At 40.8% G+C, this 25833-nt stretch overlaps 1 protein-coding gene across 1 annotated transcript in view; it reads left to right on the top strand.

Moving 5' to 3' along the window:
* HADH (hydroxyacyl-CoA dehydrogenase) overlaps window positions 1-25833 on the top strand; it is a gene marked incomplete at its 5' end in the record, with an annotated part of 41538 nt that overhangs the window by 8731 nt on the left and 6974 nt on the right. The window contains 6 exons of the mRNA XM_082243463.1: window positions 3499-3627; window positions 4082-4239; window positions 5674-5800; window positions 11163-11252; window positions 13495-13567; window positions 16833-16949. Of these exons, the coding sequence (XP_082099589.1) occupies window positions 3499-3627; window positions 4082-4239; window positions 5674-5800; window positions 11163-11252; window positions 13495-13567; window positions 16833-16949 (694 nt within the window). The remainder of the gene's footprint in view (window positions 1-3498; window positions 3628-4081; window positions 4240-5673; window positions 5801-11162; window positions 11253-13494; window positions 13568-16832; window positions 16950-25833) is intronic.

A 25833-nucleotide genomic window follows, 5' to 3' on the forward strand; every position in this document is an offset into this window, starting at 1 on the left:
CACCAATGTGTGAATCCGCTTCAGATCCAAAGACAGGCAGTCCATTGCGGATAGTAATAGAGCTTGGCTCCCCTTTCCATAATCGTAAGTAAAATGTGCTTCTGACAAACAGCCATGTATTTGTAAGGTTTATTAGATGTTTTAATTTTGGATTAACCTGTTTTTTGGGTAAATATGCCTCCAACATTCACTGGAATCAAATTTAAAATGGAGCCTGGATAAAAGGCAAATCAAAGTCGTCTGACCATACAGAGGTTAATGTTTAGTTCAGTCTGTGCTAACCTTGAATTTTGCTTCAGAAGTTTTGTCCTTCTGCTCAACCTTTGAAATGCATTAATTGCTGATAATGTCTGAGTAGTTTGTCTGTTTTACTGTGTTAGAAGATCTCTTTTTTATAAAGTAAGAAAACTTCACAAAGAATGTTTTTTTAAAACCGTTTTTGTGCACTATTGAATAAAAAAGCAAATGAAACAATTGAATCCTGGTACCCAAACGTTTGCTCACTGTTGTGGTACAATGGGTTGTTTTTGGCCTATGCTCTTAACAGTCCTACAAATGGGGTGAAAGCAAGACCTTATGCATGTTAATTTTGCATTGTATGGCCAGCAAGAATGGTACTATTTTTTTGCATAAAGTTTGTATTTATTTTATGTTTGTAAGGCCCCTGTCACACCAGCAGACCGATCGGATCTACCTGTTCCTTTTTCAGGCGGTCTTGATTGGACCACCCATTGTTCTCCGTAGAGCGGCGGATATGAGTGGACATGTATCCGCTGGCATCTGATCTTGTCTGCTAAAAACAGATGGATGGGGGTACGTTCCCCATCCGTCCAGCAGCTCGGATCAGATGACCATTTCCATCCGACTGCCCCATAGAGGAAAGCGGGCTGTGTCCCTGTCTGTTCTGCAGAGCGGACACGGACCTGTTATCTGCCTGCTTAACGGCGATCAGCGGAGAGATCTCCCACTCAACAGGCGGATTTGTTTGACTGATTCAGCTATGTCTGAAAGGTGCCTAATTTGGGATCTTTTCAGATTGTGTTTTAAAGCTTGTTCTGGAGATGGATTTGGTGCTCATAGACATTAGATGGCAGTGTCCTGATTTAGCTAAAACATCCAGGTCAGAAGATGAGGTTGTGTATGTGGGTAATATAATCCAATACTGCTGGCTGAGGCTTTTTAGAGTTAAGCCAGCCATAGACGGTGCAAATCTCAGCTAGGTCAGCATGGACCAGCCGAGATTCAAACCATGTATGGGCAGACTAAATGTACCCAAGTTGATCGATTGATCAACTTTGGTACAACCAGCCTGTCAGATTTTATATGCGATTATTGCTAGCAGCTGGGATGGCTGCCAGCAATAATCACTCTGTTCCCTTGGCGGGGATGGCTTCCCCCACTGGGAGAACACAATGTCTCCATGAGAGGGATTCCCCCATCAACACTGACTGTGTTGATGAAAGAATCCAGGGATTTTCTTAGAAAATCGCTCCATCTATGTCCTGTTTTGGATATGATGGAAAATGTATCCGGCCGCTTTTGTTTTTCTCCTGATAAGCCAGAGAAAAGTGTCTGCAAGTGAGCTTCCCTCTTCTATAGGCTATCAATTGCAGACATTCATGCTTAAGGCCCCAGTAGCCCCCCTCAATGCCTGAAAACATTTGGATTGCATCCTGCATGTCTAACTGTGCTCTGTGTCTTTGGTGGTCTTTTGTAAGTACCAGGTTGTATGTTCTCAAAGTTGATGTAAACACCATTTATGAAATTTGACCTGGGCACATAGCTGTAGTGTTTACTTCTCTCTCTCCAAAGCCCTAAGTTCCGTGTCTTTCTGCTGCTCCGTTCCTCTGTTATCAGCATGATAACTTCTGACAAGTTCTCTTGACACAGGAGATAAAAGCAGCTGGACATTTGTGTCGGGGTGGGTGCATAGAGATAGATTAACAGAGAGCTGGTTTATTCACAGCACAGCTCTGCATGTTTCTTCCTTCCTCTGCCTATGTGGAGGGGGGAGGAGGTGCCTTTCCTCCAATAAGCTGTCACCACAGTGTATGCGAAGACTGAAGCTGAAGGCAGCAGATCTACAAATAAAACATATGTAGGGAGATTTGTTTCATATCTGTGTATCATCTGAGGCTGTTCACTTCACTGGGTATATGTGAGGGTTTACATCCACTTTTACACTTCAAATGAGGAAGAGAGAAGCCGCACAAGGAACTACCATATATGCCGGCGTATAAGACAACCCCCCTAATTTCATTAATATATAGGTTTTGGGCTATACTCGCCACATAAGACTACCCCCCTTCGGGCGTTTACATTCACTAATCTGTCAGCCCAAAACGAACGTCCCTAATCTCTCAGCCCGCTGGATGTGCAGTAATACTGAATGGCTACTTACAGTATACCGTGCTGAGCCATTCATGGCGAGCAATGTATTCTAATATTAAATTCAAAGCCAGCGTGCATTGGCTGAGTCAGAGGTTGTAACATCAGCCCGCCTCTCTGACTCCGCCAATTGTCGCAGGCTTTGTATTCAATAATGGAATACATCGCTCACCGTGATTGGCTCAGCGCGGTATAGTGTATGTAGCCGAAGCTACGGTACATACAGTATTACCGCACATCCAGTGGGTTGAGAGATTAGGGATGCCTGTTTTGGGCAAACTAATGTAAAGTAGTCCTCACATTTTTTATACTCCGCGTATAAGACGACCCCCCCCGATTTTTGGGGGATAATTTTAAGGTTAAAAAGTCGTCTTATACGCCGGCATATACAGTATTGATTTGTGCTGAAGTGCAAGGAGCATGCTGATGAGAGAGCAGAGTGATGGAGATGAGCTCATCAGTCTGCTGCTTCTCCTTTCACTGTCCAGTCGTAGTTGGGTGGGGAGGAGACCTGTAAATGTGACTGAACTGCACAAGTGAAAAATCAGGTTTCTTCCATTGCCATACAGGAACCGGGCGATGTTGCAAAGCTGTGGAAAAAAGAACAGGGCTGACAGAAATTAAAATTTCTTTAGCCGGTAAAAAGCCTTTTCTGTATTTCACCTGTGTATTTGGATGTTTGCCTAGATTTCAGGTTTAAGCAATCCACTAAATGATCCGGTCCACTGGAACACTTTTTTTTTCCCAGGGACAGACATTCCTAACCTTAAAAGATTTGCCTTGGTGAAATCTTGTAAATGTAAAGATACAGCATCAGTGTGACATTTCTGGACTATGTAGAGGCAGTTGTACAAAGTCTCTACATACAGTATGTCTTGCAGCATTCCAGCCCTTCCAATCAGTCACCATATGGAAAACAATGGGACAGAATATTTTTTTGAACAAATCAGGTCTAAAAATGAGATAATTGCACTGATGAGGGGGCTAAGCTGCATCGATGTAAAAAAAGCCTATTCACTGTGTGAGAGTGATCATTGGTTGTTTACACAATTTATATTTTCATTTTAGCTACCTGGCGATATTGCAATGTGTTTTTCGCTTTTTCTACAGGTGGCTGCAGCAACAGGACACACCGTAGTATTAGTAGACCAGACTGATGAAATCTTGAAAAAGTCCTCCAAGAATATAGAGGAGAGCTTGAAGAGGGTCGCCAAGAAGATGTTTGCAGACAAGCCCGAGGTGATATTCTGGTATTTTAGTGCTACTGAACTACCCGTACTTGACATGGCATGTAGAGGATACAGGCAAGGTTTCTTCAGAGAAGCTAATAATAGTTACCAGATTATTGAAGTTAAACTTGATAGCAGGTGCTGACTTTAATTTAATGTCCTAAGCCTGGTACACACTATTAGTTGGGTTGAACGAAAAAAAAAACTGCCCCCTCCGGTCTGAGCCACTATAGAACACTCCGATCATGTCTGCCATTGGCTGAGAGCGCTGATTGGGAGTCGGTCGGCTGCAGCATGCATGTCTGACATACACACGGGACGGATGTCGGCTATTTTTTTTTTTTTCTTTTTGAAGCGGCAAATGTTTCCCGACATTCGGCCCATGTGTACCCGGCTTTATTGTAAGTAAAGTAATCTGTGATCATTGTAACCAGGTTTTTTTTCCCCTGCCCTTTGTTTTGCAGGCACTATCTCAGTTTGTTCAAAAAACATTATCAAACCTAAGCACAAGCACAGACGCTGCGGCAGTAGTACACAGCACTGATCTGGTCGTAGAGGCAATTGTAGAAAACCTGGAAGTCAAACATGAACTCTTCAAGAGACTGGATAAATTTGCCCCAGAGTAAGTCACCAGAAGCCTAATATGGCATTATAAAGATACAGGTTTAAAATATTTTGACATGTAAACAAAGCCGCCTGTCACTCTCCCCTGTGTAAAAGCACAGATCACTCGGTCCTGCTATGTAGGACCGTTGATCTGTGCTGTTGCACACACAGCCACATCCAATGACCGTAAGAAAGACGCCCCTAGGGACACACTTAGCCCCTCCCTCTCCAATAAAGTTAACCCCTTCCCTCCCAGTGTCATTTTTACAGTAACAGTGCATATGCATAGAAATTTTAAAAAATTTTGATTTTTACTTTTTTTTTGGGGGGAATTTCATATAAAAAATGTGAAAAATATTGTTATTTTTGCAAAATTGTCGCTCTTTTTTTGGTTTTTAGCACATGATCAAAAAATCGCACAGGTGATCAAATACCACCAAAAGAAAGCTCTGTTTGTGGGAAAAAAAGGACGTCAATTTCATTTGGCTACAGCGTCGCACAACCGCGCAATTGTCCGTTAAAGTCACGCAGTGCCGAATCGCAAAATACCCCCTGGTCAGGAAGGGGGTAAAATATTCCGGGGCTTAAGTGGTTAACCGCAGTCGCAGTATAATAATAATAAAAAAAAAAATCCCCATTCACCCCCCCCCAGAGTAGCACCATTACTATGGTGGCACTGAACTACTCTGATGAAAGTATGTAAAAAAGAATGTACTACAAAATTATTTCAATTTTATTTTTCTTCATACTGAGGTGGCGGGAGGGGAGTTCCAAAGAGGGTGGGGCAACATTAAAGGTAAAAGTACTCAGCCTGGAGTTGGGCTTTTAAAGCCACATGTGGTGTAAACTGGGGATGGGATTTAGTTAGTAAAGTAACCCCAAAGCTGGATAACGGGCACCCTCTGGCACCACTTATTACCTATAGTGTACCTGGCCAACAAGCAGATCCTCCATGGTAGCCCTTAAACTTCAAGGTATAAGATCAAAAATGGCAGCCAGTGCATTTCTCCAATAACTGGTATCTACAAAGATCTGGCTGGAGTCCTGAGAGCAACAAAATATATTTATAGTATGGTTGCAATATTAACGAGTGTTAATATTTTGAAATGTATTTTAAATTTAAATCTGTAGCTTCTAATTATATACAGTATGTACATGGCAGAAGCCGCTTCTGGCTTCGTAATGGAACACAATGGTTAGGTCCCTTATTGTTCCTTTCAGATATTTATTCCAGACTGGTGAAAAACAATGTTGTATTTGGGGCGTATCCTGCAATCTCAGCAGTTCAGAAATGTGGCTTTTGCAGTTGTGTGAGAAACAGAGTATAAGGAGAGATTGTGCAGTTGGCATAAGAATAAGTGTCATGAAACCATGCCATATAGCCGCTCATATACATACTCTGTAAATGCAGTACATGTTCTTGACCATTTTGCCCTTCAATCTTTGACAGACATACCATATTTGCCAGCAACACTTCTTCCTTGCCAATAACTGACATATCCAATTGCACAACCAGACAGGACCGGTTTGGAGGCTTACATTTCTTCAATCCTGTCCCAATGATGAAGCTGGTGGAGGTAAGCTGTACTATCTGGACCTTTGCGCTCTAGTGTGATAAGTTGTGTAACGTCTGTAAATAAGGGAGTTGCCAAACGGTTGGCCTGCTTTTTGTAATCTTTATAGATTTGATGTCTGAGTATTATAATTGCTTATTAGTAGTGGATATTTTACATGGCCCTGTAAACTTGATTTTCTCTGTGTCACTGCATAGCAACACAAGATGTCTTTACGCAATGGCCTTATTCTCCCATTACATTGTATCAAGAAGGCAGTTATACAATAAGTGTACAGTGAACAAAGCTTTTTAGCTTCCCTTGCAAAGTGAACAGCCTTTCTACCTTTAGTAATCCAACCCCATTAAAGGTGACTTAGAACAGAATCCTTCTTAAAGGATACGTTCAATTTTGGGAACATGTTACATGTTCCGCCCGTTTTTAGGGTGGAACATGTAACCTGCTCCTGCAACCCCTTCCCAATTCCGCCCTTCTTGTGACATCGGGCGGGGATCTTCTTCCCGCACCCACTGTCATAATTTGAAAAGAGCGTGCCAGTGGGGCTCCCCCCCCCCCCCCCCCCCCGCAGGGCTAGCTCATTCAGTCACAGAGTTCTGTGAATGAATGCCTACATCTACTGTCGGCCTCTGCGGCTGACGGCTTGTAATTCCCTGTGATTACACTAGGTTACTGTTCTCGTAGTCATTGAACTTTCTGGACTGAAGTAATTGTCTGCCTGTTTCAGAGATACGGGCAGACAGCTATACTGACAGTCTGCAGGAGCTTGGCATTTCACCTGTAATTTGCTGATAGTGGGTGCAATGTTTTACAGGCTCCAAAGACCAAAATAGTAAATGCACATTTTTTTCACCTGCATAAAAATGTGCATTTATTTTTTTTAAAAAGGTGAACATCTCCTTTAAAGGATAATTTTACCTTTCGTAACATGTTACATGTTGCACCCATATTCAGGGTCTTTGCGGCTGTCCGCTTGTAGTTTTCAGTGAACTACCACCGGCTCTGTGGAGCACCATGGTAGTTCATTAATGCTTCCTGTCAGATTGTATCTGTTTACCCATACGGAGACCTGCATGGCACCAGCAATCTGCTGATCACTAGTGCAATGCTTTACAGCTTCCAAAAAAGAAATGCACATTTTTTTACCTGCAAAAAATGTGCATTTATTATTTTTAAGTGAACGTATCCGTTAACACACTGAGCACAATAAAATAACCATTTGCCACTAAACTATTAATTTGTAAAAACTTTAACCCAGCAATTGCGGTTTACAACTTTTTAATGTTGCTGGCTCCTGCTCTCTCAGTGCTGCTTCCCTGAACTTCCTGTCTTTACAGGAAAGAGTGAACAGTGGAAAGTGCAGTCTTGAGCCAGTCTATTACCTTTGGGAAGGGGAGGAGGAAGGAACAGGTGAGTGTCTTGCCATCCTGGGCTATAGGGATGTGTGTTTTATAGATGCACACTGTGTAGAGAGTCACATCTCTAGCCCCTGCATGTAAGGGTGGCTCCATAGGACGCTGCAAGAGAAAGGAGCGAAACAAGGAACTGGGACAGTGGAAATGGCACCAGATTAAACTGGAACATAGACAAAGGTTAAAAGATAAAGAAACCACATACTAAGCAAGTGATTCAATCAGCTTCCGAAAAAAAAAAAAAAAAAAAAATCACATAATTGCCTAATATCACTTTAACTGCTAAACATTTTGCTAGGTGCCGACGTGACCACCAAAACCATCTTGAAATAATTTTCAAAGGCCTCTACTTGCAATTATTTTGGGACCAGTTGCCATTTTAATCGCTTCTGGATCACCCCACGCATAAATTTACTGCGGCGGGGCGGCCCTTAGCACAAAATCACATACTTGTACATCTTTTCTTTTCTTCAGGTCTGGGGCGCGCATACATGCCGCTAGCGACCCGCTCTCGCTGTGATTGGACATAGCAGGAGCCAATCAGCAGGTCCAGTGGACCTGATGTTCGCTGGCACCCAGCGATCGTTTGCAAGAGAGGTAGAACGGGGGTCTGCCTTTGTAAACAAGGCAGATCGCCGTTCTGTCAGAGGGGAAGATGGAGGTCTTGTGTTTCTTCTAAACAGGAACACGGATCTCTGTCTTCCTCCAGTCGAAACACCCCCCACAATTAGCAAGCACTCCCAGGGAACACATTTAACCCTTTGATCGCCCCTGATGTTAACCCCTTCCCTGCCACTGTCATGCATTTTTTTTTTTTAGCACTGATCACTGTATTGGTGTCACTGGTCCCCAAAAAGCGTCACTTCGTGCCACATTTGTCTGCCGCAATGTCGCAGTCCCACTAGAAATGGCTGATCACCGCTATTACTAGCTATAACTTTTTCGCAAACCAATTTAATATACGCTTATTTGCCTAAATTGATGAAGAAATTAGATTTTTTAACATTTTTTATTGGGTATATTTTATAGCAGAAAATAAAAAATATTTTTTTTTTTTCAAAATTGTTGTTTTTTTTTTTTGTTTATAGCGCAAAAAATACCAATAAAAAAAACAGGTTATCAAATACCACCAAAAGAAAGCTCTATTTGTGGGGAAAAAGGGGGTCAGTTTTATAAGTACAGTGGCGCACGGCCGTGCAATAATAATTTGAAGTAACGCAATGCTATTTCGCAAAAAATGGCCTGGTCATGAAGGGGTGTAAACCTTCCAGAGCTGAAGTGGTTAAAACAGGACTAAACTCCCCAATACCCACCTCTCTGCCAGTAACACCTGCAAGCACTTTCCGGTGCTGACAACTTTCTCAGAGTTTTCAGCCATCACCATGTGCAGCTCAGTGTGGCTTAGGCCAGAATGATGTGTACCTGGTCTTGCAACCTCCTGGGATACTTCCATCAAATGTCTCAAGCGGCTAATGGATCAGGGGGTTCAGCGTGTGTTTAGAGCTGGCTGCACTCAGAAGAGTCAGCCAAATGAATAGGACCAAGATGGCTGAATGAGATTTGCTGTGTGGCTCCAGAATAGCGGATTACAGCAGGAAAACGCTGGATTCGCTGTGTGGATGAGTATGCTTTGAACCGAACTGCATCATTGCAGGTAAGTCGGGGGGAAAAAAATGGGGGGGCGAGGGGAGATGAGTACCGCTTTAAGTATCGGAAGTCCTCAGTTTATAGAAGGCCCTTCACCACCATAAACCTGCATTTTGTAGTTGTGTAATTGTATGCAGTGATCACAGTTTGCATATCTTACAGCTTGGCCATACTTCGCGCTCTTGGGCTTAGCATGAGTCTGCAAGAATCTCTGCGCTATAAATAGACATGTATTGTGGCACTATAAATAGGCATGTATTTTAGCATAAAAAAAATCAGTGTTGGTAATGAGATCATTAGAGTGGAGGTTTATCATAAGATTATCGCTTTGTTTCACACTGGAGTGCCAAATCACTTTATTAAAGAACTGGAAAGCTGGGTGGCTGTCAGAATTGGCATTGTAATATCCTTTCTGTATGGCTCTTTCACACGGCCGCTCCGCTTGTCCCCAAATCATCCTATTTTTTTGCGGATGATTTGCGGACATAATGTAAGTGAATGGCATTGCGGATGTCATCGGAATACCATCCGTTGACATCCGATTTTCTTCCTTTCAGTTCTGTTCCGTTTTTTTGGAACGGAACAGAACCCTATTTTTTCATCTGTTCAAAAAACGGAAAGGAAGGAAAATCGGATGTCGGCGGTGTCATCCGCTGACATCCGCAATGCCATATACTTACATTATGTCCGCATATCACCCGCAAACAGATGGGATGATATGCGGGCATACGGTGCGGATGACACAAGTGTCATCCACTCGGTGAAAAAAAAAAAGTCCCGCAGCGGAGAAGAAATGCGGAGCGGCCGTGTGAAAGAAGCCTAAATTAGAAAATCTGGCATCAGTCCGTGAAAGTTCTTTACAGCGTATTTCCGCTTTTGTAGTCCAATTTGATAAAACCTCACTGTTTGTGGTCCCATTCCCACAGCATGGCTAAAAAAGAAAAAGTTTAAAAATGATTTCTTATGTTTTAGATGTTTCTAGGGAGAAGGTGTCATGGCTGATTCTAGGAACTTCTGGAGAGTCTCGCAGTGTCTCTGCCCCCACACAGACTAAGCGATCCCTCATTAGTATACAATGCAGAAGGGCAGTTTCTAAATTTGTAACCATTTGCTGGGATAGACCATGTTAAAATCTAGTTTACAGCTGATAATGAAGAATTACAAACCTAATACAGATAAAATCAAAGTGATTGTTAGTTATTTTTTTAAAATAACAAACCTGGTATGCATTCCTTGTAAAATAAATAAGGTGTGCTGTTTTTGACTGAGATATTATCTTAAAAACGATTAGGTAACAGATGCAATAAACAATGTGCAATAAGCAAAATCAAACAATAGTGAATGTCCAGATGGCAAAGTGTCACTAGATAAGGGAAACTCTTGTTGCCTAGAACGATGTATCAAGTGAATTACATCAAAAATATTTTTTTTGTTAATAAGTAGCCACGATCTGTTCACAAAAAATGACAAATAATAAATGGTGCAAAAAGTTAATAAATAGTGCACCAGCCACTTTTGTGATTACGGAGGTTTATGGACTCACTTATGAATTGTATATACATGTTGCATTTTATGCGATTATACTGCGAATTTGTGATTTTTGCATTGTTCACATTTTATTTGCACTGATTTAGAGCATGCCTAGGAACCAGGGTTTGGATTTCTGAGATCAATTTAGATTTGTGTATTCACCAATATTATTTATAAAGGACACTAAGGAGGAAAGTTTCAGACTTTGGTTGCACTTGTTCTTAATAATATGGATTCACTTTATAAATTGCATATACATGTTGCATTTTTAAGGATTTATTTTTGTTTATGCAATTATATTGCAAAATTGTGATTTTGCGATCACGCCATTCAGTTGTTGATTTTATTTATTTTTTTCCAAGTACATATTTGTGTTTCACATTTATAATCCCTGTATTAGAGTTTACCTAGGAACCAGTTTTCATTTTTAATATATATCGATTTTTATATATGACCCACTTACTATTTACCAAGGACAAACTAAGGAGGAAGATTTTAGGGTTTGTTTGCACTTCACAACACAATTCTTTTATTGACACTACTAAGGGCATTAGGTGCAACAACACACACTCTCATTATGCGAGTCACATTGTGGGAACACAATTGGGTTGTATGCAGCAACCCATCACAAGACAAGCCATATATTATTACCTATAAGGTATCGCTGGATATCCCACACTTTTTGCAATATAGCTTGTCTGTTGAATAATGTATAAAAAATTATTTTATGCTGAATGAAGTAATCATTTGTTGTTTACAGGTCTTATCTTTTCTTTAAGGTCATTAAGGCACCTATGACAAGCCAGACAACTTTCGACTCTCTCTTAGACTTTAGCAAAGCACTTGGAAAGACACCCGTGTCATGTAAGGTAAGGAAGAGCAAGATTATAATTTGTTCTGTAATCAGCTCTAGGCCTTTTCACATTTATCCTAATGAGGTACCTATCATAAAAACTGGTATTTGACCAGCCTTGGTCATTTAAGGGGCCCCAGAAACACATGGTGAATAACAAAGTATATATTCCAAAGGTTTACAAATGTCTATATAAAATTCAAGAATGTTTGTGTAATTTAAGATATGATATTGATTAAGTATAAGAATATTCATGGGAATTCATAGAGTGCCTTACTAAATGTCTGTGTAGATAAGTTTCATGCACCTGTCCTAAATAGATACATAAATTTGGGACAAGCACCATATACGAAGGTGCACTGTGACTGCAGTCTCCTTTATGAACACACCATCCTTAGTGCAGCTGAGCTCCTTCCCCCTCCGCTGCAGCTATTATAAAAACAGTACAGCAGTCGAAGAGTTTTAAGTGGACAGAACCTGTGGAGATTCACATACTTTAGGTCCATTCTCCTTGTGATTGACAGCAGGTAGTGGGCAGATCCATAGCCAATGCGCAGCTATTTATTTGCTATAGAACCCACCCACTGCCTACTGTCAGTCAAGAGAGCTTACCTAATGAAGAACTAGTGTCTTAGCTTCCCCATCAGGCTCCATCCACTGTCGGCGTCACTGGTCGCTAGAAGGCTGTCAGCTGTGAAGCCATCAGCATCCTTAAAAAACCAATAGGAGGTGGAGGCGGTAGTGGCGGTAAAGAAGTTGCATGCTACAGTGTTCAGAGACAGGCATTCTGCCTGTCTCTGTACGCCATGTTAGAGTTGGTCTTAAAGTGGTTGTAAACCCTTCCATATACCCAGTGAAGTGCCTGGCCTCAGGTGATACAGAGATGAAACCAATCCTCCTACATAACTTGTACCCATTTATCTTCAGTCTTCTCTTTACACATCCAGAATTTATATAGCTTGTTTGAGCTTTCAGGAAAACAGGGGGCAGAGATCTGATATTACACAGTGCAGAGCTCAGTGAGGGGAGCTCTGTGAGCTGATTGGAGAGAAGAGACACACCCCCTTCACACAGGAACTGAGCGGAGGCTGTCAATCACAGACTATGTGTTGCAGCTTCTTCCCTGTCACTTTTTTTTCTCTTGTCAGAAAAAAATTGTCATGCTGATAGCAAGGGATCTAGACAGCAGGGAGAAATGGTGCTTAGTGCTCTGCATTGAGACAAGTACACACTATAGAGGTAGATGCCTTGTTTATATATCATGTCTGAGGTTTACAGCCACTTTTATTACCTCCAGTTTATCTAATAAACTGGAGGTAATTCTTTTTGAATTTGGTGCTGTAATGGGAGCACTTTGTAAAAGTGGGGCTATTAAGAACGACCTGAATCTGCCACATGGTGGTAAAGCTACTGAAACTGGGGTAGGTATTTTTTTAATCTGGTACAGTGCATTTTAGGGGACCAGAAAAGTGTCACTAGTGTTTTTTTTTTTCTCTGTATTCATTCTAGTTCTCAGTACCAAGAAACCATGCTCTCAATGGATGGGCAACACAGGCAAACATACTCTGCATAGAGTAGTGCAAGTGCACAGACGTAATGCTCCAGAACATGTTAGGTGCATTATGTCTGTCTGTGTGTGCGCTACTCTACGCAGATAGCTGTGTACAGCCATCTTCACCCATTCATGTCTGAAGTAAAGCCGGATGTACACAGCTCTAGGACATCCAGAAAAACAAAAATACACAGGGTCTTTACTCTGCATGGACAATTACACCCTTGTGCTCACAGCCTAAATCTGTTCACAAATGTTTATTCAACTTTTGTATTTAACAGTTTGGCTGTTTATTGTCCTCCTGCCAACCTGTGTTTTTGACTCTTACCCTCTACTGATATGTTCTATTCCACATTAAAATATAGAGAAGTGTTGAAACCAAGCTGTTCCTTTTTATTCTCTTTGTAGTGCATTAACCATATCCTCATAAAGAGTTTACTTATTGTCCTCTCTTATATACTGCTTGTATACGATTGTCCCTCTGAAACTTAAAAAAAAAAAAAAAAAAAAAAAAAAAACATTGTTGGGGAAAAAAAAAGTTATTTTATTTATCTATATATACTGTGTATGTGTGTGTATATGTGTGTGTGTATATATATATATATATATATATATATATATATATATATATATATATATTAGTGTGCTCTAATTAAACTCAAAATGCTTTATTAATGTGTGATTTGATATTTCTTTGCAATTTTAGGACACTCCTGGCTTTATTGTTAACCGCCTTCTGGTACCCTACTTGATGGAATCCGTCCGCCTTTATGAGCGAGGTAATTGAGTTTTAAAAAAAAAAAAATAGTAGTCCACAATTGTGTTTGTGGTTGGTTTTTCCATTCTATAGTGTACAATGTATACTGTACCCCAACACACACACACACACACACACCCCTTCCCATTATCTATACCAGCATGAAAGCTGGCCATTGATGATTTTTTTTTTCCGTTCAGTCAGCAGGCTAAACGAGGGGGGATGGGGGGGGGGATAAAAAGAAAAGATTCCTCCTTCCACACAAATGAGGTGGTTGGAGGAATCCCTCCTGCTGGGACAGTGAATATAGGTAAATGGCTAGTAGTCCGGTTGAAAAAAGACACAAGTTTATATCTAGTTCAACCAATTAAAAAAAAAAAAAAAACTCCATGCAATCCCATATACACAATCCTATACCTGCAGTTGATCCAGAAGAAGGCGAAAAAACCCAGCAAAGAATGATCCAATTTGCTACAGCAGGGAAAAAAATTTCTTCCTGATCCCCCGAGAGGCAATCGGATATTCCCTGGATCAACTTTACCTTTTTACACTGATCAGCAGCTGCTGCAGCCACTGATTGAAAAAAAGTTTTCCAACATTACTGTTTGACAGATTGGCTTCTGTAGAACAGGAATCAATACACCTAGATCACAAATTCCTCCTATTCCTCCTAATTTGGCCAAATTTCAATCAATGTATGGCCAGCTTTAGATGCCTCTCCAGTACACAGAAATATCTAGCTAGTATTACACCAGCAGAGTGTGTGCATTAACCCAGGCTGCAATGTATGTGCATTTAACCTCTCAGTTATCAGCTCCCACCAAAGTGTTAACCCCTTAGTTACCTGTCTGCAGTAATGATCTTCAAGACATTAACCCCTCAGTGACCCATGCCCCTGCCTATAAGCATTAATTCCTAAGCACCCAGCCTCAGCCTAGGTGCATTAAGAGCACAGTGCCTATCCCTCTGCACATATGTAATGACTCCACAACTCCCAGTCCTTTAGCCCAGGTGCATTATCTCGTCAGTGCTCAGTCCCCAGGAACTTTTTAAGTGTAGGCCGTAATCGACTTACCTGAGCTGGGTATAGGGTGCTAAGTAAACACCACCGCACTCAGCACCCAGTGGATGTGCTTTAATATTTCAGCACCCTCTGCTTTTATTGCAATAATCCCTCTGCTGCCAGTACCCAGTGCATGTGCATTTACTCTTCAGCAGCCAGTCCCCAGCATATGTGTAGTAACCCCATTGTGCCCAGCCGTGTGCTAACCCCCTCAGTGCCCTTTCTCCACCATAAATGGTATAATCCCTCAAAGTTATTCAGTGCAGCATGCCAAATTTCATTTTCAACTTCACTGAGTGGGAATCTCCGCTCCATTATCCGATATTCCTGCCTAAACTGTCCCTGGCGACAAAACCCTGCCCCATTGCCCACATCCTTATTAATACTCTTCCTGGACTCCATGACACAGTCCCTGTTAACCCAAAAAATGTCGGTGTCTTCTTTTGAATGTCTTCAGTACTGTCCCCAATTCCACTGACTCACCTGTTTCAATTTTTGTATGCTCCAAAGCACCTCGCCACCTCCACACTCCTCCATCACACATTCTTCCTCAGTCCCTTCTACACGTATTTTTTTTTTTTTTTTTTTAATCAGAACTCTGCTGCCATCTAGTGTAGAGTTGGTGAGCCACATCTTTTCAATGTACTCTTCCCACATTCAAAGATATAGTTAAAGAGGTTGTAAACTCGTTCAAAATTAATTTTTTTTTTTACAACCTGCAAGAGAGAGACATAATGAGCTAGTATGCATCGCATGCTAGCTCATTATGAAATACTTACCTTAGAACGAGCCCCCGCCGTGCCGCTCTCTTACCTGTATGACGAGCGACATGTTCAGTCGCCCGTCTTCCGGGATCGCGGCATCCGGCCATCTGATTGGCCGGAGCCGCGGTGACGTCACTCCCGCGCGCGGGAGCCGACGATCACGGCACGGGGCTCTGAAGGAACGGCACGATCAGCCGTTCCTTCAGAGCGCATGCGCCAGTGACGTCACTGGCTGCATTAAAGGTAAATATCTCCTAAACCGTACATGTTTAGGAGATATTTACAGTACCTATAGGTAAGCCTTATCATATGCTTACCTATAGGTACAACTTGCAGAGGAGGGTTTACTTCCTCTTTAAAAGAAAGTAGAGTCTTGACGCCTGTTCAAAATGCAATGCTAACTGTGTTTTCTATTAAAGGAACACTTTTTATTAATTTTGAGCAGTGTATGTATGTGTGATTTTATATATATATATATATATATATATATATATATATGTGTATGTATATATGTATATATATATATATATATACACACACACACACACACACACACACACACTGCTAATGACATGGTTTTGATTGTGTTGAACTTGGAGCACAATTAAAAGGGAACCCCAGGTAAACAGGTAATTATTCACAGTCCTTTAAATCCACAGTGCCTCAGGCACAAGCAAGTGAGGCCAGCTGGTATATCTCACAGATGTATGCATACGTCTTCTAGCTCCTTACACCACAGCAGGCTGCTCGTATTACCAAGGAAACCTGGTATTATGCATTACAAAAAAAACAGCCCACAGAGGGCATTGGCTTTGTGAAATATGCAAAGTTATTTATTGAAATTAAAATGTGAATGAAATTTACAAACCTAAAAGATCATTAGGCATATCAAGATGATCACCAAAGCACATCTATAGGAAGGATGGACAACCACAACTAACATCCAACAGAATAGCTGTCAACCGCTATTGTTGAAAATGACTGTTGTGTTTGTGGGGCCCTACCTCTGGCCTCAGGCTCTGATAAAAAGGGGTTAGGCCCCCAGAAATGCATAAGCCATTTTCAGCATTCAGCCATTTTTAAGTATGATAGTGGTAGTTGTTGGTGGTTCAGCCTTCCTATAGATGTGGTATATATCTACTGTTTAGTCTGCCATAGGATTTGAAATTCTGTACAGCCAGTCTTGTGATTTATACACATTGCCACACCACACAGTCAAGCAGGTGACCTGCTATTACCTGGTTTAGCAAATCTCCACTTTCAACACTTATTTGATTTGTGTTTTATCTGCATTTTGCTTGTGCTTTTTCAGCCTTTAAGATGCATGTTAAGAAATACTCAAAAAACCAAAATGAAATGCAGGTGAACATACGGAAACTCTGTTTACTAATTGGAGAACACACTGCAAATACATTCTGTTTTATATGATCTTTTGGTAACCTTCCTAATTTGTTTTTTAGGACATGCATCTAAAGAAGACATCGACATTGCAATGAAATTGGGAGCTGGATATCCAATGGGCCCTTTTGAACTCTTGGACTATGTCGGCCTTGACACTAGCAAATTCATCATTGACGGTATATAAATAAATGCATTCATCTTAAACCTAAACTGTAAAGTTAGACCAACTGTAATCACACAGACGGTATTACTGTGGCGAGCTATGTGGGCGCAAAACCATGCTGTCATCTGTAAACAGTGGGTCACGTGGTGGCAGCACACTGATGGGTCTCTGATGTTAGAGTCCTTGGTGTTACCAAACATACTGGCTTCAGGTCATAAGAGAATCCCAAGACCTGCTTTACACATAACAACAGGTAAGGTTTTGCACAGTTTCATTACTATCTTGCATCTTCTTGATTAAAGCAGAATTACATTTACAGTTTAGGTTTGGTGAGAAAATACTTTGTCAAAGTGCAGAATGGTTGCCATTTTGGAAATTGGAGGTCTAGGTGATGCACACATTAAATGCATATTAGAGTAGATATGCTGTCCTCTCCCTTCTAATTAGCTGATACAAATTCTTGAAAGCACCCTAGCCATGGATTTTATTTGGCCATACCAGCCCTTATGCTTCTTAGACCATTGGGTTATGCTGCCCCCTACTGGAGTAGTACTAGGCAGGAAAAAAACACTTTACCACGCCTACGGGGCTGTCCCTATAGGCATAACCCCCACACACCCTTCTCCAGCATACCAGTTTGTTTCTGCCTAGTGAAGGAGTAAGACCTAGGTTTCATGCTGGGACTTTGGTCTCAGTTTTTTTATTCTTTTAAGAATATTTTGTTTTTCTTTTACTCACTTCTGCTAGTTAGTGTTCAGGGGGATTCCTCCTGGTGAACTACAAGCAAAAGCCGGCTGAGGCTTCGCACTGGATAATCTAGATCCTTAAGGTCTCCCAGCCTGGCCTACGAGCGTGAGCAGGTTCTAGTCCCGCACTAGGCCTCGCCACGACAAGCCCCGTTTTTGGATGAGTCAACGACCTGGAACGCCCTGAGTTGCAGTGTACCTCTGGGCTGGCAGCACCCCCACTCCGGGTAGGAGGTGGTCTGTCCACCCGGTCAATGGTTTGTTGAGTAAATGCAGCCCCCCCCCCCCCCAATATCCTTTAGCGGGCACACTCCTGGGGATGATAGGACTTAGTACTTCCTAAAAGATCCCCCTGTCCTGTCAGGATACCTGGCCCATGCCCCCCCTCCCCCAGCCCTGCCCTTCTTGCTGTTTTTCACCTGGGGGGGGCGCTATTGCTGCGGCATCCGGGGGGGGGGGGGTGTTGTAAAAATGGTACCTGTTCCTGCTTGGTCTTGTTGTAGATCCTCTGTGGCCTCCAATTTGGGGTCCCCTGACCGCATGGCGAGCCGTGGGGGCTGCCATCTTTAGTGTGGGCATATGGAGAATTTCTCCCTTTTGACCTGCATGGTGCAGCAACTTTCCCTGTGCTTCCCATTGATTTGCATTGGCAGCTGTTGGTGATTTCTCTTTATATTCACCCTAGATACCTTAAATGTATATTCAAAAGTTAAGTCCCTGACTTAATAGCAATAGTCTAGTCTGTTCTATGCAAAAAAAGGCAGAGCTCTGGAGAATGTTTTATCCTGTTAAAGAAGACACGTGCAACCACTGCTCAGTCTAAAACATTCTAGTTTTATTTGCAAAGCGGGGTAACTATTATACACAGTATTGAACAGGAAATACAGTTGGGAGGGGGGAATGAGTGCTCTCAGGAAGAGTCATGTCTCACAAAAGTTTAACAGAATGTTCGTTAGAAATTGCAAAATATGCCTTGTCTAGACCCTAAGACTTAGTATAACTAAAGAGGAAGTTAATGTGCGATAAAGAATGTATCTTTAGCTAAGGTGTGAAAACACTGAAAAAACATATCGGGTGATTTACTTAGGTCATTGTTCGTGTTTAACTAAAGACTTAAAGTAACCTTAACTGAAACAAGTCATTACAAGTCAGAGTTGTAAGAAAGAAAATGGTGTTACACAGGTCAAGCTAGAAAATGGTTGCCAGCAACTAGAAAGAGGTCCTGTCATTCCCCTTCAATCCCCTCTAAAAAATCATAATTCCATATGCATGATTTTTCTCCTTATCATTTATACGGTGTCATCAGAGGACACCAGGCCTCTCTGGAAAGGGATAGCAGGTTAGGCGACAATGTCCTTTGTTTCCTTAGTATAATCAAATAAGGACCTAAACCTGCCCACCTAAACGGTAGACTTAGCTTTCTTAGCTTTATAAAACTTTACATATTCCTGGTAATCAAAAGGGGTTTGGGTTTGTTGGATCAGAACACCTTGTCTAGCTGTTAGAAATGTGTCAACATTTTCAGCATCTCTGTTAAAGTACAAACTTACATAAGATCCCCCTCTGCTAGCTGAGTCTGGGTTCTTTGTGGTTTTAGCGATTAAACACATAATAAGCTTAAAAAATGCATATAAAAATAATAGAAAAAGTAAAATCATCACAATCATCATAGCAATGTCTTTTAACCAGGAAAACACTCCTCCAAAACCAAAACCTCCCATACCTACAAAGGGATCCCAGCTTTTAGCAATGTTACGGGCCTCTTCTTGCAACTTATTGACCTCCTTTCTGTGTTGGGCAATTATGTCATAATAATTTGGCACTTCCAAAGTGGTATTGTATATCCAAGTGCAACATTCATAGTCCTCAGTATGCTCACAGAGGCCAGTCAGGGCAGCACTCATACTTTCTATAGCTAGCTCATGTAATTCTAACTTCTTCCTAATGGCCCTTTGTTCAAGATTCAGCAACTTAATATCATCTGAATTCTTTTCCATGATCTCATCAATGATTCCAGAATACTTATTTAATTTTTTCATCATATCGATTGACCACCCAGTCCAGGAAGGGAGCCACGCCCACGCGAGGTCTCCCTTGCTGAACAGATCTCTTTTGATTCTATGTCTTAAAGGGTATCTTGGATGTGCACTTGCTTCAAGCATGTGCTCATTGTTGTCATTATCCACAACTCCCATAATTGGGACCACTGAAGCTAAATAACACCACCCTGAGACATGGAGGGGGACCCAGGGGTAACATTCCCTCCCACAACATACATATATACTTTTTCCCAGTGAAAAGGGTCTCTGGGCAATGTATTCTTGTAGGCGTCTATTTTGTACTGCAGTTACAAGGTGGTCCAATATTTGTTTGTTGTATGTCTTTAGAGAAATTCTGGTAATTATCCCTTATGGTCTTATTTAAGCTAGGACTTGATATGTCAAACAGGGAACATGAGTCTCCTGGTGGGACTTGGCAGGAAGTAATATTAAGAATTGACTTTTTGCAAATGGAAGGGTTAACACGTGTTATTTCCCAGGCTGAAACACCAGTCTAGGAAATGGCTTCTACCATCTACTGGGAAGGTGATATTATTATTACTTGGCACATTAGTTAAAGTAGCAGAGGTGTCATTAAGGAACTGTGTAATATTCAAAGGGACAGCAATAAGAGGGATGCGGGCTGTTTCTGGATGGAGTTTGCTACATATCCAACATTTCTCAAAACCTGACTTCCTTGCATAAGCATATTTAAATTTTGTTAGTAACATTTCACTATGAAAAGTGGGTGGATTCTCATCTACACCATGCTCAATACTCAATTCTCTCTTTGTTCTGTTATGCGTCTCATATGCAGGGTATGGTCCGCATATACTTCTCATGGCACCCAAATTTTCAGGGTGATAGATGCAGCTAGTAACAGTCCATACAAGGGAAAACACTGAAAATGGAATCAGGATTATCAGCAGCCATAGTTTGGCTGAGTCCGGTGCAACTGGAAAAGTCATTTTCTACAGGGTCTGGGCGGTCTGCCCCTGTCAGTACCCCCTTTTCTTGACTCTCCTGTTCAAGGTCAGGGCAATTTGCCCCCGTTAGTACCTCTCTTGCTTCTGGATCCTCCTGTTCAAGGTCAGGGTGGTCTGCCCCCGTTAGTACCTTCTTGCTTGCTTCTGGATCCTCTGGCTCAGGTCCTGTCTGCACCAACTTCACTCTAGTGGCAAGGATCCAAGTAGGGCTGTGTTCGGTCAAGACAGCGGTCCTGGTAACTGCTACCACAGTGGTCTCTGGGCCGTAGGCGAAATCCTTTTGCTTCTTTGCTTTGGGCAACAGCTTCACTACTACCACGTCTCCTTCCTGAAGGGATGGGTATTTTCCTGTAAAAAGAAAAGAAAAGGTGCGAGCAACTTTTCGTTCCGTTCCACTTGATTCTTAAGTTTCAATTACTCTTTATTTGTGCTATTCATTCTTTCCATTATACCTGAACTCTGCGGATAATAATCTATTTTCAAGATTTTAACTAGTTCCTGGCATATTTTTGATAAGAAAGATTTTTGATGAAAGCTGGAGCATTATTAGGACTAATTCATAGCAGGCACCCCCATCCAGGAATAATCTCTTGATTGAGAATGCATGCCACCGTGTGGGCATCTCCCTTTTTGTGGTCCTAAAAGCTTCCACTCATCTGCTGAACACGTCCACTATTTGACTAAAAAGAACTCTTATTTCTTCCCTGCTTTGGGCCTATATGTGAAATCTATTTGTAGATGTGTGAATGGGTTTGATGGGTATTGGAGATGCTCATGTTTGGATTGTTTGTTCCTAATACAGGTGATGCATCTAGCAACATATGCTTGCACTAAACTGTCAGTAATACTTCATATGTTCTTTCCCACCCCCTGTGTCCTATTCCATAATACTAGGCAATAAACAGTGGGGCGCTAGCTGCGGGGATACACACAAGAGCTCCCCTCTTTTAGAAAAAGGCGATTCTCAACTTTTTCTAAAACATCACCTAAGTCCTTAAAACTTGTTCTGTAGTAAGTGTTTGTAGCTTCAATAATGTGTGATCTTTTGGCTTGGAGCAGGAAATTAACTACAAAAACATCCTCTGCTCCCTCTATGGCTGCCTATATATCATGTTGTGGTGTAACACAACCTTTAATACCAGTAGCCCATTTAAAACTGGGGCCTACCTAGGGTAAATGATGTGGCCATCTCTATTACCATCTCACAAGATGCTTTGTGCTATGTTCGGAGTCACTTCAGGCATGCCTTTAGGCCTGGACTGCGACCATCTTTGGACAAAAACTATAGGGCAAAGTTTACCACCATACTTCTGGGCAAGTACACCTGTCATGGTCTTACAATTGTCCCTTGCATAAACACAAAACATTTTTCCATGATTTGGGAGGCCCAGTGCAGGCGCTACAACCATAGCATTTTCCAGATATATAAACACAGTTAACATTAACATCTCTTGTGACATTTCTGGACCTGTGGTTTGTCTCAAAATGTTATTATAGATAGGAGCAGTCTGGATCCATAACAATTAATGATCCTGTGGGCGGGCAAGACCCACTGTGGGCTGGCAAGACCCACTTCTTATATGACTGACTCTACTATCACCCTCTGTGAGAACAAAACCAAGGTAAACAACACTTTCCTGACACCACTGTCATAATTCCTGTGACACTTTGTGTCCACATACATGTACATTTCTTCAATAAACTCACTCGCTCTGACTGGCCTCCACAGAGTGACTACATATGTCATATACATATTGTAGCAGGACTGACCCATGAGCAGGTGTCCATCCCCTCTTGCATGGTCTGGAGAACTATAGAGCGGACAATTGAATTGTCTGCTTGGCCCTAAGGCATTTCTACACCAGGTAAGTTACCTGGACTGAAAAATAAGAAACAAAGATGGCTGTGTCTCCTTGTCCAATAGGACGCTTTAAAAAAAAACACACTACTTAAACCAATCACTGTACAGTGGGTAGCATCGGATGGTATGGCTGTCAGTAGAGATGGCATATCAGATACCACTTGCATGCTATGATCAGATTAAGAACTAAAAAACTTTTTGGCTTAGTGCCAATTTTCCAAAAAACTTTTTTTTTTTTTTTTTTTTTTTTTCAGATTCTAACAAAAATCTGGCCAGAGGTTCCCCTCTTTTAATAGAGGATACACATTAAACATAATTTAAAAACTATAATCAGATAAAAAGTTAATCTGATTTGAAACTTTTGGCTCTGTGCCAACAGGGTCCAATGGTCACACTAATTGCGGTAACTCTTTCTGTCCAAAAATAAATTCCATAATTATAACAGGAATAAAGATTTGACATTTGAACGCTTTCTTGGCAAATAGCCAATTTTCAAAATTTTGCAGGAAGGCTCCCCTTCACATAGGGGATAATTTGCCAAATATAATTTTTCATTATCTATAATTCTATAAAAAATAACTTCAAAATATCCTGCCGACAACGGCAATTTATATTTTTTCTTATTTTATTTTATTTTTTTTTTATAAAATAGTGTTTTTATTCATTATTACTACGCTCATACAGGATGGGCACAATTGTATAAATGGCAAAACTTCTAAAAAATTCTATAAAAATAATTGCATATGTGTAGGAATGCTGAGACCGTTCATTTGCAGAAGTGACCCCCCCTCTTTTCCCCTCGTGTAAGGAAATGTAGTAGTTTTAAATGTATCTGACACATAAACATTTTCTGCTTGTCTGACATTACGAAGAAAACTACACCTGCCTTGGAGAATGAAACTGTGGGGTGCAGGTGTGGTCAGGGGTATTTGTAAGGTAATATTATTATTATAGGGGGACCTATGTTGAAAATGTCCTACTCTTTGATTTGCCTCTTCTGATAAGGTCCTTGGAAATGCGCCCTGACAGGCTGCTTTTCTTTAGACAGATCAAAAGAGCCAGCCACATCGCTCTCTGTTATGGCTTTTTTGAAAACCTTACAAAGTTTTAGTAGCCCAATCAGAAACTTGCTGTTTTACAATTAACATGTACTGTGACTTTAAATTAACGGCAAATGTTTGAATTCTAAGACTGTGCTACTCAGCAATGACACTTCACTGCCCAAAAACGCCAAATTCTCACCCGTCTTCTGTCTATAGGCAATCGCTGTGGTCTATATCTACGTATTTAAAGACTTTCACTTTCACTTCTAGTAGCTCTTTGTAGTTTTTTTTTTTTTTTTGTGTACTAATACGGGGCATAAATAAACCAATTTGCCCCACTTTTTCCATGTACTTTATATTACAACTAAACATTTACTAAAAGATTTACTTGTATCCTAATATCTCTAAGGCTGGCCACTCATGTCCAGACAACTCTTTATCGTACAATTTTCTGTTAGATCCACCACAAACCTCATAATAAAAGGTCAAAATTAAACACATTCATTTGTATTCAATTAGGCAGAGGTTTGTACTACATAGCTGAAGGTAAATTTAAAGAAAACCGCATTGAAAATTATAAGAAAATTGTATCATGCATGGCCAGCATCAGACCTAAACCTTCAGTATAATTTCACAAAAGCATAAACAAAACACGTCTCTAAGATTTACACATTCACAAAATCACTTAAATGTATCTGGGTCCTTAGACCCTCTTTATGGTTAAAAACCCTCCTGAAAAGCCATTTGGTGTATGTATATTACACCTTATACTCCCAGGTATAGTGGCTATCAAGAAGGCTTTCTCACCATTATAGACAAACAGACAATACACATAATAAACATTTATCTTGATTTGTCTGATAACCTACGATCGGTCAGCCAATTTTTACAGTAATAATGAAACTGTCGTTATCAGTGTTATATTAACAGTCAGCAGGCGCAATTTTTACAAGTCATATATAATTATAGACACAGTTTCCATATATGTCAAACCAGCAATATAATACTCCAATACAATATGACAATATTTTCAAATGGAATAACAAAATAATCACGTGATGAACGAACTTATCTACTTACTAAATAAGCTTTTTTAGATCACACAAACAAATTATCTTAGACTCTAAATCTTACAGTTTCTATGCGATAGAAAGATAGAAGCAAGAAAAGGAAAGTATTTGTTTTCTACACAGAACAGACTGACATCTATTTATTATTCACTAAAGGAACGGGGTTTTCCTAAAACCCCCTGGGCTTCCCTGAAACCCAAATAAAAAAACTGTCTTTGTTGAAGACAGCTTCAACGCCTCCCAGAGACGTTTTATTTGTCCCTCCCAGAGGAACGGGATTCTTCCCAAGGAAAAAATCCCCTGGGCTTCCCAGAAGCCCCGGATATTGTCTTTCCTTATAAATGACAAATCCTGTGTCTCCCAGAGACACTGTCTCGATACGTTCCCGGAACGTATTCAGGTTCAACAACCTAACATATAATATCTTTCCCTGAAAAATATTATTCTGGCTTCCCTGAAGCCTCTATATATATATATATATATATATATATATATATATATATATATATATATTAGTATTCAAGCTTCCCTGAAGCTTCTATATATATATATATATATATATATATATATATATATATATATATATATATATATATATATATATATATATATATATATATATATATATATATGTAAAAAATCCAGAGCGTCTCCCAGAGCTGCTCTATTATCCAACACGCTCCCTGAGCGTTTGGTGTCTATGGCTCAAAGAACGGAACCAGGGCCAAACGGCCAAGTCCCACCGGACAGGCAAACAGATAAAATAAAATATCTCCTTACCCAGACCGGTGAATCCTTGGACCCGTGATGGCCGCTCTCTCTCCGATCCCAGACGTAGCCCCCAATCTGTTGGTGATTTCTCTTTTATATTCACCCTAGATACCTTTAAATGTATATTCAAAAGTTAAGTCCCTGACTTAATAGCAATAGTCTAGTCTGTTCTATGCAAAAAAAGGCAGAGCTCTGGAGAATGTTTTATCCTGTTAAAGAAGACACGTGCAACCACTGCTCAGTCTAAAACATTCTAGTTTTATTTGCAAAGCGGGGTAACTATTATACACAGTATTGAACAGGAAATACAGTTGGGAGGGGGGAATGAGTGCTCTCAGGAAGAGTCATGTCTCACAAAAGTTTAACAGAATGTTCGTTAGA

The sequence above is a fragment of the Pelophylax lessonae genome, assembly GCF_965119305.1.
Source record: "Pelophylax lessonae genome assembly, chromosome: 1".
Classification (NCBI taxonomy): domain Eukaryota; kingdom Metazoa; phylum Chordata; class Amphibia; order Anura; family Ranidae; genus Pelophylax; species Pelophylax lessonae.